This window comes from Loxodonta africana, chromosome 2 (genome assembly GCF_030014295.1).
Source record: "Loxodonta africana isolate mLoxAfr1 chromosome 2, mLoxAfr1.hap2, whole genome shotgun sequence".
In the NCBI taxonomy this organism is placed as follows: Eukaryota; Metazoa; Chordata; class Mammalia; order Proboscidea; family Elephantidae; genus Loxodonta; species Loxodonta africana.
This window is the reverse complement of record NC_087343.1, coordinates 170,365,803-170,378,615: the sequence shown is the minus strand read 5'-3', so window position 1 is coordinate 170,378,615 and position 12,813 is coordinate 170,365,803. Positions and strand designations below refer to the sequence as shown.

General features: G+C 38.2%; 1 protein-coding gene across 5 annotated transcripts in view; it reads left to right on the top strand.

Moving 5' to 3' along the window:
• The window catches only part of GEMIN5 (gem nuclear organelle associated protein 5), a 38,558-nt gene that overhangs the window by 8,733 nt on the left and 17,012 nt on the right, over positions 1-12,813 (top strand). For all 5 annotated transcript variants that reach the window (XM_010592136.2, XM_023550946.2, XM_064278682.1 and 2 more), the window contains exons 6-14: positions 167-299; positions 1,344-1,509; positions 2,403-2,615; positions 3,808-3,893; positions 7,103-7,185; positions 8,388-8,524; positions 10,435-10,508; positions 11,373-11,554; positions 12,120-12,259. In XM_010592136.2, the coding sequence (XP_010590438.1) occupies positions 167-299; positions 1,344-1,509; positions 2,403-2,615; positions 3,808-3,893; positions 7,103-7,185; positions 8,388-8,524; positions 10,435-10,508; positions 11,373-11,554; positions 12,120-12,259 (1,214 nt within the window). The remainder of the gene's footprint in view (positions 1-166; positions 300-1,343; positions 1,510-2,402; positions 2,616-3,807; positions 3,894-7,102; positions 7,186-8,387; positions 8,525-10,434; positions 10,509-11,372; positions 11,555-12,119; positions 12,260-12,813) is intronic.

Here is a 12,813-nt window from a genome sequence, read left to right as displayed (position 1 = left end):
TTTATAATGATGTTTCTATGGGGGAATGAAGTCTCTGAGTTCTAAATACCCAAACTAGCAAATAAACTTTTAAACCACAAACTGTTTGTGTATCATGAACTGCTAGTGATTTCATGCATTTAGTTACACTCTCTGGAGTGCCCATTAACCTTCTTTTTATCTGCAGGGGTAATGATTTTGAAATTGCCCTTTTTGAAGAGAAGAGGAGGGGGGATAGACCCAACTGTTAAAGAACGCCTTTGGTTGACACTCCATTGGCCCAGTGATCAGCCAACACAGCTGGTATCCAGCTGTTCGGGGTAAGTGTTTTTTTGGCCATGTTTTCTCTAACATATTTTGTTCTCCTTTTGAGCCTCATGATTCCTAGGCTTCTTTTTATAGAGATAGAAGATGGAGAAAGCAATGGCCAAGGCTTGTATCCTGATAGACCATTTGTAATGGAAAAGTCATGGGTCTAATAAAGGTGCTGCCTACTAACAGGGATGTGAAATGATCAAATAAGTATAGCCTGGTGGTTAAAGTGTGGCTCTGAAGTCAGGCAGAATTGAATTCCAGTATCAGTTCTGTTCCTTACCTGCTGTGTGTTCATGAGCAAAACACTTTGCTTTTCTGAGCTTCAGTGATTGTGTTTAAAAGGGGATGGTTATAATGTTTCCTATCTAGTTGTAGTCATTTGTTAAGCATTTATTGAGTGCCTGCTCCTACTTGCTTGAGATAATGAGGGAATTTGACAAACAACGTCCCTACTTTTAAATAATGTAATGCAGGTAAAAAAAACCAAAAATCAAACCTAGTGCCGTCAAGTCGATTCTGACTCATAGTGACCCTATAGGACAGAGTAGAACTGCCCCATAGAGTTTCCAAGGAGCACCTGGTGGATTCAAACTGCCGACCCTTTGGTTAGCAGCCATAGTGCTTAACCACTACGCCACCAGGGTTTCCAGTGCAGGTAAAGCATGTAGAAATTCCACCAAAATGTTAGCCTTGCCCCTACGCCCACCCCTCTCCCTGCCCCAAGAAAGAGATATTATCTAAAGGACTGTGCAAATTATGGTGGCATTATATAATTAAAGGTGATAGGGAAACCTGTCTATGTATCTATTTTTAAAGCTTCCTTTCTACGTCTGTCTTCACTAACAACCTGGTTGCCCTCCTTTATGGGCAATGACTGTTGGTGTTGTTTTGTGTGTATTCTTCCAGAGATATGCATATCTCGAGTTTTTTTTTTTTTCCTCTTATAGGAACAATTAACAAAAATTATTTTGCAGCCTAGACTCTGACCCAACAGACCCTTTTGTTTTCAGGTTGTGAAAGGGAACTAACACTTTATTTTCCCTTTGCAGAGGCGAACTGCTGCTATGGGATCTCACCCAGTCTTGGAGACGGAAATATACCCTCTTCAGTGCTTCATCAGAAGGGCAAACTCATTCAAGAATTGTGTTTAATTTATGTCCTTTACAAACTGAAGACAACAAAAAACTGCTGCTTTCCACATCAATGGATAGAGACGTAAGAACCACTGATTTGGGTTCAATGTAGAGCAGTGATTTACAATTTGGATCATATCAGAGGGCTTTTTCAAACAACCCATCAACTCTCACATCCCACCCCACTCCATCCAGGATTCCAATTTCAGAGTTATTGTTACTAAATAGAGCAACAATATTACAGGTAGGAGAAATACGAGGAACTACCACGATGCTTAGCAGAAGCTAACGCAGACATAGAGAAGAACAGCTACACCAGAGAAGAATGTGTGAGGTCCTCGTGCTTTTGCCTCAAGATACGTTGCTCTGTAGTTTAAGTAGCAGAAACATCTGCATCTTGCTCTCTGTCTGAAAGAGAACTGGCTTTATTTGGAGTCTTTGCCCTTTTTTGTTTTGCGTTTAAGCTAGGTTTGTTTGATAGGTTTTGTTTTTTCTTCTCTGTAAAACAGTTAACAAATGAAAAACTTATCAGTCCTCCTCTCCTGGGTCTGATCAGTTATTAGGCTTTTTGAGGCTAGCAACTATTAAATTTCTCCATTGTTCTGAGGCTATTTTCATCCTTATTTCGAGTCTGCAGAGTGAAATTATCAATATAGTAGAATGGAAAAGACATGGAACTCTGGGAAATGGATGGGAAATGGAAGGCCTAGGTTCTGGTTTTAATATTAATTGTATGACCCTGAATTCACTTGACCCCTCTGGGAATAAAGGTATTCTAAAATCCCTTTGAGCTCTACAGTTCGTTATTGAGATTTTTTTTTTCTTCTTCCTAAGGTATACTTTTTCCAGTTCCTACTGGAAGAGTTAGATTATTCTTAACCACTCTGTGAGCTCATCCCATTTGAAATGTTGATTCTTTTTCCTATTTCTTTGTTCTTTTTTATATTTAGGCCTCTTACCCTTAATCTTTTTCAGATAAAATGTTGGGACATGTCCACCATGGAGTGCTGCTGGACCCTACCTTCCCTTGGTGGGTTTGCCTACAGTCTTGCTTTCTCTCCTGTGGACACTGGCTGTTTGGCTATAGGCGTTGGGGATGGCATGATCCGTGTATGGAATACACTGTCCTTAAAAAACAACTATGATGTGAAAAATTTTTGGCAGGGTGTCAAGTCCAAGGTTACAGCGGTAAGGATGCTTTGAGCTTGCTTTGAACTTTTTTTCAAATAAGTCTCTTTTAGAGAATATCTGCTTACTTAAATGGACTCTGTTGGGAATCTAAACTTGGTAAAGGGCATTTTCAATGAAATTCAAAACTAGAAAAATAAAAGTACACTCTCTAACCTAACCTAAAATCAAAAAACCAAACCCATTGCCATCAAGTCAATTCCAACTCATAGCGACCCTATAGGTCAGAGTAAAACTGCCCCATAGAGTTTCCAAGAAGCACCTGGTGGGTTTGAACTGCCAACGTTTTTGGTTAGCAGCCATAGCAGTTAACCACTATGCCGCCAGGGTTTTGTAACATAACCCATTTTCCCAAAATACAGGGTTTAAAATTGTTAAGACCTTGTTCAAGTTACCGTATTTTCTAATAGTAAGAAATTAGGAATAACCTGAATATGTGTTCTTAAAAGATACATTAAACTATGAAATAAACTCATGTTGGAATGGGAATACATTATGAAAAATGATAATGTAGATTTCTTTTGATGTGGGAAGATGGTAATGATTCATGAAAAATGCAAATTATAAAACAGGGAATGCAGTTTACAAAGTAGTATGTGTGATTTTTCCTTTCCTCCTAATTGATACTTCTGTTGTTGGTACGGTATTTACTGTAGAAGCAGTAAACATTTGTGGTTTAAAAATAAAACCAAACAATACAGCAGTGTAGAAAGCAAAAGTATTTTCCTGCCCCAACTTCCACACCATTCTTCCACTTACATAATCCAGAGAACCACTATTGACAGTTTGCAATAGAGCTTTCCAAATCTTCTTTATCATAATTAGAACCATTCTTTTTAAATTGTTTTGGAGTCTTTTCTCCCCACTCAGTATTATATCATAGACATCATTTAAATATTTGAACTCATGTTTAAGAATAGTGTATATCTCTGTTTATTCACAACAAAATGTCTGGAAAGATACAAAACTAGTAATGAGTTTTTTTGGTGGGTGAAATTACAGGTGACTGTACTTTGTTTTTAATGCGTTTTTGTTTCTGTCTTTTTAAATAATGAAGATTTGTTACTTTTGAAATTAGAAGAAACCAAGAACAAGAAAGTTTCTCATTTCAGTCCGTAAAAGATAATGGGAATTTCCTGTGTGTCCGTCCTCTCATACATTCTTACTTGGCAACTTTTTTTTTTTTTTGTAGCTGTGCTGGCACCCAACCAAGGAAGGTTGCTTAGCATTTGGAACTGATGATGGAAAAGTGGGCTTGTATGACACCTACTCCAACAAGTAAGAAAGAGTAATTGAGCACATTGATCAGAATGTCAGTGATGGATTTGATTTTGAGTTCACAAACCTCGATATATATCACAGTTGTCTGGGAAGCGTTTGGAAGATAAGATTCTGGCTCTGAGGCTAGGGCCTGGAACTCTGACTTCTTAAAAAATTATTTGGGTGACAGTAATTTAGCCCATCTGACCTTTGAAAACCACCAAAATAAATAACTTCCTTTTGGTTTCCCTCAAGTGTTTTTTCCCCCCACAAAAAATTTTAGACATACGTAAAGGTTGAAAGACTTTGTACCTTCTTCCATCTGGATTCAACAGTTCTGCTATATTTGCTTTATCTTTGTGTATATACATGTCTCTCTTTTTATATTTTACCTGAAATACATGAAACTAAGTTGCAGATATGACACTTCTGTCTTACAGTTTTGCAAATAAGGACATTCTCTTGCATAAAACCACAATATTATAATCACGTTAAGAAAATTAACAGTAATTGCCTAATGTGGTCTGACATCTGATCCATATTCAGTTTTCTCAGTTGGGCCAAAAATGTTTTTTCTAGCTATTTTTTTGTTTGTTTTTTCTTTTCCAAATTAGTATTCAATCAGGGTTGACACACTGCAGTTTGTTGTTACATATCTTTAGCCTTTTAATCTAGAGTACTGCCCTAACTTCTTTGCATAACATTACCTTTTCAATTTGAAGACTGTGGATAAGTTGTTGTAGGATATGCTATATTTTGGGCTTGTCTGCGTATTTCCTTGTGGTGACTTCTAACTCATTTCTCTATTCCCTCTGTTTCCTGTAAACTGAAAGTTCGGTCTAAAGCTGTTGTGTCCTTTATAGTAGTCACTAACCAGTGGCTGTTGTGGCTATTGAACACTTGCAGTGTGGCAAGTCCAAATTGAGATGTGCTATGAGTGTAAAATACACACCAAATTTGAATTACTTAGTACAAAAAAAATCTCAGTTTTTTTATTTTGAGTACAATTTAATTTTTTAATATAGTAAGTTAAATATATTATTAAAACTAAAATTTATTTTACTTTTTAATGTGACTATTAGAAAATTTTAAGTTGTATATGTGTATGTGTAGTTCACAGTCCACATCTATCAGACAAAACTACTCTAGAGTTCGATTAGATTCTAGACCTGCACAGTTCAATTTGTAGCCAGTAGCTGCCTCTCAAGTGAAAAATAACCACATGAACCACAGCCTACATGCCTCTGAAACCAGAAGAACTAGATAGTACCCAATTACCATTACTGACCCCTCTGACTGGGATCCCAGATAGAGTGGGAGAAAAATTGCAAGAAAAAAATGAAATTCTTAAAAAAGAAAAAGACTAGATTTACTGGTTTAACAGACTGGAGGATCCCCTTAGACTATGGCGCTAAAATAAACAGTAACACCCAAGAGGAGCATGCTCCTTAGAACAATCAATTATGTGAGATCAAAAGGGCAACATTTGCCCAAAAGTAAAGATGAGAAGGCAGGAAGGGGTAGAAAACCAGGATGAAAGAAAGTAGGGAAGCTAGAATGTGAGGAGTGAAACCAGTGTCATAGAGCACTTTATGTACAAACTATAGAATGGGAAACTAACTTGTTCTGTAAACTTTCACCTAAAGCACAAAAAAAAAGGAAAAATAGCCATATGTGACTAGTAGAATATTTTTATTATCGTAGAAAGTTTTTTGGGGGCAGTATTGTTCTATACCAGGCTTGATGAACTATCGTCCATCACAGCCACACCATTTGTTTATGTCTTGTCTGTGGCTGCTTTCACACTCCGCAGAGCTGCACAGTAGTGACAGAGACTACGTCTCAGAAAACCTGAAATACTTACTCCCTGGCCCTTTACAAGAAAAGTTTGCCTACCCTTGCTCTGGACCGTTCACTTCCAAGTGGGAATAATTTATTATACTGCAGAATTAATCTTCTTTATATGTAATTAAGTATTTATATAGAACCTACATGTAAGTAACTCTTTTTTCCCTTTTTTAATTCTGAAAGTAAAAAATACTGCACTATCTCAAAGAGAAAATAAAGTTATGTATCAGTTTTTAAACAGCTTGGTATAACCCTGGTGGCACAGTGGTTACAAGCTTGGCTGCTAACCAAAAGGTCGGCAGCTAGAATCTACCATCCGCTCCTTGGAAACCCTATGAGGCAGTTCAGCTCTGTCCTGTGGGGTCGCTGTGAGTTAGAATCAACTTGATGGCAACAAGTATAGTTACAAAATTACTGATTTTATTAACAATCTTCTTGTTATTATGACCTGAATATGCAAACTAATGCTAGAAGAGGCGTGTACGGAAAAGGATATTGCTATAAATATGTTGTTAGGTATTCAGCCAGAACTGTTAATTCTGCTGCTTTTAGCCAAAGAAATTTTGGTTCATTGTCTAGAATGGTAACTATACTTCTGTTGGCTAACATGGAAAGTAAATCAGTCAACAGCTAGTTCAGTCATAGGTTCTGGAATCCTAGAATTCTAAAAGCTTACAAAGAATGTAATTTACATTAAAGGTAACAGTGCTGCCCTTTTTTTTCCAAGAAGCTAAACATTTTTACTGATACATCGCATATCATTTATCACCGCAGCAACCTTAGAAAATACTTACAATCAAAGTTTCTTTAAAAAACATTAAAACCTGAAATTGGTTCAAGAACATAATGTTAATGGCATGAGTAAGCCTAAGATGATTTCTAGTCTTTTACTTGCGTATGAGATAGGCGTATCTGAATGGTAATGATGTATGCTTAGCAGTAAGCTTAGTTCTGGGCTGAACAGTTTGCTATTTCTGTGTAGACAAATGGAAGAAACAGCCTATGTTTCTCAGTCATGAAAGCCTTTATGTTCCTGTGTAACCAGTAATATTAGAATATCTGACATTTAATTGAAGTGGGTGACTCAGAGGGAGAGATGGGGAAAATGATCTCAACTGACCAGATGGGTAGGGGTAACATTTGTTTCTGGGTAAAGTATATCGGGGACTTACTCATTTTGAAGTAGATACCGTACATGGTATGTTCTTTATGTATTCGCTTCTTTACAATTGACTGTTTGGAGAAGGGTACTGGTAAAGTATCTTTCTCTAGTATCGACAACTAAGTTCATAATAGCGACCTTTTAGAAAAAGATGGTCTTTTTTCCGCTATGCCTTTTTGTTTAACTCTTTGTGTTACTTCCCTTCCTGCCCCTCCAGACCGCCACAGGTTTCTAGCACATATCATAAGAAGACTGTGTACACTCTAGCCTGGGGCCCACCAGTGCCCCCTATGTCACTCGGTAAGTGTCCAAGCCATTCTATGATAAATATGAAGGCATTCTCTTTCTTTCAGTTTAATCCTAAAATACTAAAACTGGACAGATTCATATAAGTATTCTAGTGCAGGGATTCCTTCTATAGGCTGCTGTGTCCGCAGGCATCCATGAAGTGGCAGATGATAAGTTGGAATTCCTGGGAGAAGCCATTCATCATAAGCCTTCCAAAGCTAACTAAGACATTATTGGTTCTCTTAGAGCTGAATGTTCTTATTGTGGGCGTAGTTATCATATGCTGGGTCCTAATACCCCATCCAGTGTTCTTCATTATAACTTACTATCACTTAATTTTATCAGACTTAGAATGTCATTTCATTGTATTAATGGAGTAATGATCATCCATTTCGCCCACAGTAAAGCAAACCTAGAATTTCTCAAATGATCTCCTCTTGCCTTTCAGTATATTCTGCCCCTTTCCTGCTTCTAGCCCCACAACCTTTTCTTTCTTTTCCTTAGCCCTAAAGTGGTGGGTCTTTTATAATATCCTTTAAAATGAATGTGTTCCGCAAAAGTCTCTGACGAACTTTTCTTAACCATCTGTGATGAAACGTTGTAAATTTCCATAGTATTCGCATTACAGAGAGGTTACCGATAGTGTAAATTATCAGAACTCAAGCAGCCTTGGAAGTGTAGTTTGTTCATTCAACAAATGTTTATTGACTACTTTTACTTCCTTGTGCCAGGCATGGTCCTAGCACTAGAGATACAATGTTGGAAATAAAACTTGCGCTTACAGAAACCCACCAGAACCACTGTTTGCTTCTTTAAAATTAATAAGGTGTTGTAATACAGGATATCATTGTTTTGAGGACACCTCCTTATAGTTAGTCATAGTAAGTTCTTCAGCTCCGTGTATTTATATGCCCAAAGAGTAGAATACTTCTTTCTGGAAGAAAAAGTAAATTTTCAAGATAAAAGCTTTGATTTGAGACCATAGATGTGTATTTTCTGTTCCCAGCTTTGGCACCTCTCCTATTTTGAATGCCAGAAGAATGTTAAAAGCAAATATGTTCAGATACAAGGAACAGTGAGCTTTATTAAAATGTTTCAAATATACAGTTCTCTTAAACAACTTATAGTATAATTTGACCATACTATAGCAACAAATAGTTGACCTGCTTGCTGAAGTACAAAACTGGAAAACTTCGTTTGCTTGCTTCTCACAGGAGGAGAAGGAGACAGACCTTCCCTCACGTTATACAGCTGTGGAGGGGAAGGGATTGTCTTACAGCATAACCCCTGGAAGCTTAGTGGAGAGGCCTTTGACATCAACAAACTCATCAGGGATACCAATTCAATCAAAGTGAGTTCTTGTGATCTAAAGTCTTCTTTTTACCTCTACATCATGGGTTTCTCGTCTTGCATAATAAATGCCATTATTGGAGGTATCCATCATGATCAGTCAGATTTCTTAGATGATCTTAAAAGGCTCCGTGAGTGAATCTGAGTTCTTACACATATCTTAGGAGTCTACCCTTGAGTAAAGCAAAGAACAACAACAAAAAGTTTTGTCTCAGTTGCAGTGGTGATTAAAACTTTCCGATCTTGAGTGTTAAGCATCCTTTTCAGACCAACCGCTTCTCCAGAGTGACGCCTCGGTAAAAGTAACTTTATAATCCGGTGTCCATATGCAGCTGCAAGGTATTTTATGCTCAAAATAGAGCAGTCATTTTGTTTTTGTGTTTGTTTTCTTAGTTTGAAATAATTTCAGATTTACACAAGAGGTAGAATAATAATAATACAAAGAATTCTCTTTTTCCTTTATCTAGATTCTCACATTTAATCACATTTGCTTTGCCATTCTGTCTACATATCAGTGTGTCAGAAATATCTTTTGAAGTCAGACCATAAATATTGAGCCTTACCTTTCAAAATAATAGTGTAACTCGCTGTTTTTTGGTATAAAAAAACCAAACCCAGTGCCGTCGAGTCGATTCTGACTCATAGCGACCCTATAGGGCAGAGTAGAACTGCCCCATATGGTTTCCAAGGAGCACCTGGCAGATTCAAACTGCTGACCCTTTGGTTAGGAGCCGTAACACTTAACCAGTACACCACCAGGGTTTCCGTTTTTTGTATAGCTAGTGCAAAAATGACACTTAATTCATAAATGGGATTACATTGTATTGATTATACTCTTTCATTGTCTTAAATGTTACCTGAATGTTAACATTCAGCAATTAATAAAAGAGACAGAATTCCTGTTTTTCTTGAGCTTTAGTTGAATATATAAACCAGAAGTTCAGAGGAGGAGCCTAAAATGGAAATAGAAATTTGAAATCCCTTTGCACTTAAATGGTAGGTGAAGAAGCTGTGGGCAGTATGAGGTGGGCTAAAGAGACAGGTAAGAAGAGAAGAGGGGCCAGGCGGTCTTGGGGAACACCAACATAGAAAAGTCGAGAAGAATGCTCCTGGAAAGGAAATTTAAAAAAGATAGGAAGAAAACAAGGAGAGTGTGTATAGCTTGTTGAGACCAAGACACTTGTATTGTCAAAGCCAACCGACATGTTTCACTCTTTATCATGGGATAAAAATCATTCTAATGCAGTTCATTTCACAAGGTTAGACATTTAATACTGACCGGCCTCTCTTTTTTTGTCCCAATTAGGAAATTGGAACACTTGTTCCATAGTTCTTCGACTAATTATATAGATTATTTACAAGCATGGCTATTGTATGATTAGAGCGTTTTAAACTCTAGGGATTTTTTTTCTTCATGTTCTCTTAGTTATCTAGTGCTGCTATAACAGAAATACCCACAGTTGGGTGGCTTTAACAAACAAAAATTTATTTTCTTATTTAGGAGGCTAAAGGTCCAAGTTGAGGGTGCCAGCCCTAGGGAAAAGCTCTTTCTCTGTGGGCTCTGGGGGAAGGCCCTTGTCTCTTTTCGGCTTCTGTTCCTCATTTCCTTGGCAATCTTCATGTGGCATCTGTATTCCCCATTTGTACTTGCTTGCTTCTGTGGCTGATCTCTTCCTTTTATGTCTCAAAAGTGGTTGGCTTAAGACACACACTACACTTATATGGCCTTGTTAGCATAAAAAGAAAACCCCATTACCAGATGGGATCACCTCCACATATATAGGGGCTAGGATTCTGACATCTAGTTTGGGGAGACACAGTTTAACCCACGGCACTGTCATCACTGATTTGTAAGATGTAGGGAGTGAAGAGCAATGTTTTTAGTCAAGATTGCTTTGTTTTGCTTCCTAGTACAAATTGCCAGTACACACAGAGATCAGCTGGAAAGCAGATGGCAAAATCATGGCTCTTGGCAATGAAGATGGGTATGTGTTTATTTAAAAAAGAAACTTTGTAATCGCACGTACAGTTGATTACCAGCTGGTTAATGCCATCTGTAATGCTAGTTGGGGAAGCCCTGTTGTATTTGGTTTTCTGATTTATCCTCGCTCTCCTCGATGATCTAGGAGTGTTCTGCATCTTTGAGAACTGCAGAATGATGGAGAGTATTTTGGCTACAGTGTTTTTTCCATGGTTGTCCTATGCCTGATAGAATGCTCATCACCTGCATTGACCTACCTAAATCTTTTTCCATTTTTTTAAAGTAAGCTTAAGGAGCCTGGGTGGCACAAGTGGCTTGCGATTGGCTGTTAACCTAAAGGTTGGTGGTTCAGACTCACCCAGTGGCTCCACAGAAGAAAGGCCTGGTGAGCTGCTTCTGTAAAGACGATGGCTAAGAAAGCCCTGTGGAGCAGTTCTACTCTGTAACACGTCGGGTCACCGTGAGTCGGGGGCAGGCTCAACGGCAGCGAACAACAGCAGGCAGAGGTGCTTTTTAGGCCTCGCTATAACGTGTCCAGTGTTGACCATAGAAACATAGTCCTAATCCAGCCATTCACTCGTTAACTCCTCTCTTTTAACTTTCAACTTCTCCTTAGCACTTTCTATTACAAGTCTCTAATGAACGTCATTTTCCAAAGATTGTTAGAATTTTTAAAGGCCGAATATAATTGAGAGAACAGGCTTTTGGACCTGGGTCTTCACGGGAGAATGGCCTTTGCCATGACAGATGGGGTTATCTTTCCGATTGCATTTCACTCGTCCCTGCCTGACGGAGTGAGGGGCGTATCTGTTTGCATTGGCCTATAATTTCATCATCCATCTGTCTTGTCTTGTGTTTTTTACTCTAGATCAATAGAAATATTTCAGGTCCCCAACTTGAAACTCATCTGCACCATCCAGCAGCATCACAAGCTTGTGAATGCCATTAGCTGGCATCATGAGCACGGCAGCCAGCCAGAGTTGAGCTATCTGATGGCCTCTGGGTCCAACAACGCAGTCATTTATGTGCACAACCTGAGGACTGTCATAGGTAACTTCCATACCAGGGAGGATATTTAGCTACTTTCCATTCCAATCTTTATACTTTTTTACTTTATTCTTGGCATTAAAATAGATGTGTTTTTCTGCTGTCAAAAGTAATACATTCATCTTACTTTTAAAAGTCTTTCAAATATGATAAAAATGTTAACTTAGAAAATGAAGCTTCCCCATAAGCCCACTTCCTGATAATAACCAGTGTTACTAGTTTGCTGCATGTTTTCTCCAGATTTTAACCTACATATATGTATATGTTAGTATGTAGGTTTGCATTTCTGTGTAGTTGTTTGAGAAAGTGGTCTCATATAAGTGATGATATGTCCTTCTTGGTATGCCATCCAGCGGCATTATTTGCATTTCGGTGGCATTTGATGGCTTTTATGGCCTACCTTGTGCCTGTAGCAATGCCAATGCTCTTAACCACTAGACAAAATTGCCTGTTAAAAGTCCCCTAGGAAGCATATAGCAGAATCTTTGGCCATGTTAACACCATCCTGTATGAACCTCTACGTCTTTTTAGGTACTGATAGCAATGACATCTTCCCCTTTCCTTTTAGAGAGCAATCCTGAATCTCCAGTAACCATTACAGAGCCTTACCGGACCCTCTCAGGGCACACAGCCAAGATTACCAGCCTGGCTTGGAGCCCACATCATGACGGGAGACTGGTATCTGCTTCCTACGATGGAACGGCACAGGTACTATTGTGTTCGACCCTTTGGGTTCTTCTCCATGTACTGTTTTCCCCAAATGATATACATATTTCCCTCCTCTCTACCCCTACCCAGTATCTTCTACCAGAAGGGATTTTTTGGGCTCTAGAAGACATTTTTGTTCTATTTCACATGTTTGGGCCTTTGCAGGCTAAGATTGGGTTTTACTTCAGATGAAACGGAAAATGATTGATAGAAGACATTTTTGTTCTATTTCACATGTTTGGGCCTTTGCAGGCTAAGATTGGGTTTTACTTTAGATGAAACGGAAAATGATTGATAGGAACTAGCTAAATTCTAACATTTTTAAAAGAAAGATTTCATTCTTACTATCATTATGTGGACTACACTGATGTGGGAAGTACTCTTTCATTCAAATACAGAAGTGTTGGCTAATAAATAACAAAAATAACCTTTAGTAATAAACTGGTAAGTTAGAAATCTCTGAGTTCTAAAAAATAAAGATGAAGTGCCAAGCCAGAACTGTGAGGTGGGAGTTTAGGATATCAGAAACAAAAACCTTAGGAACTGGGGCTCTG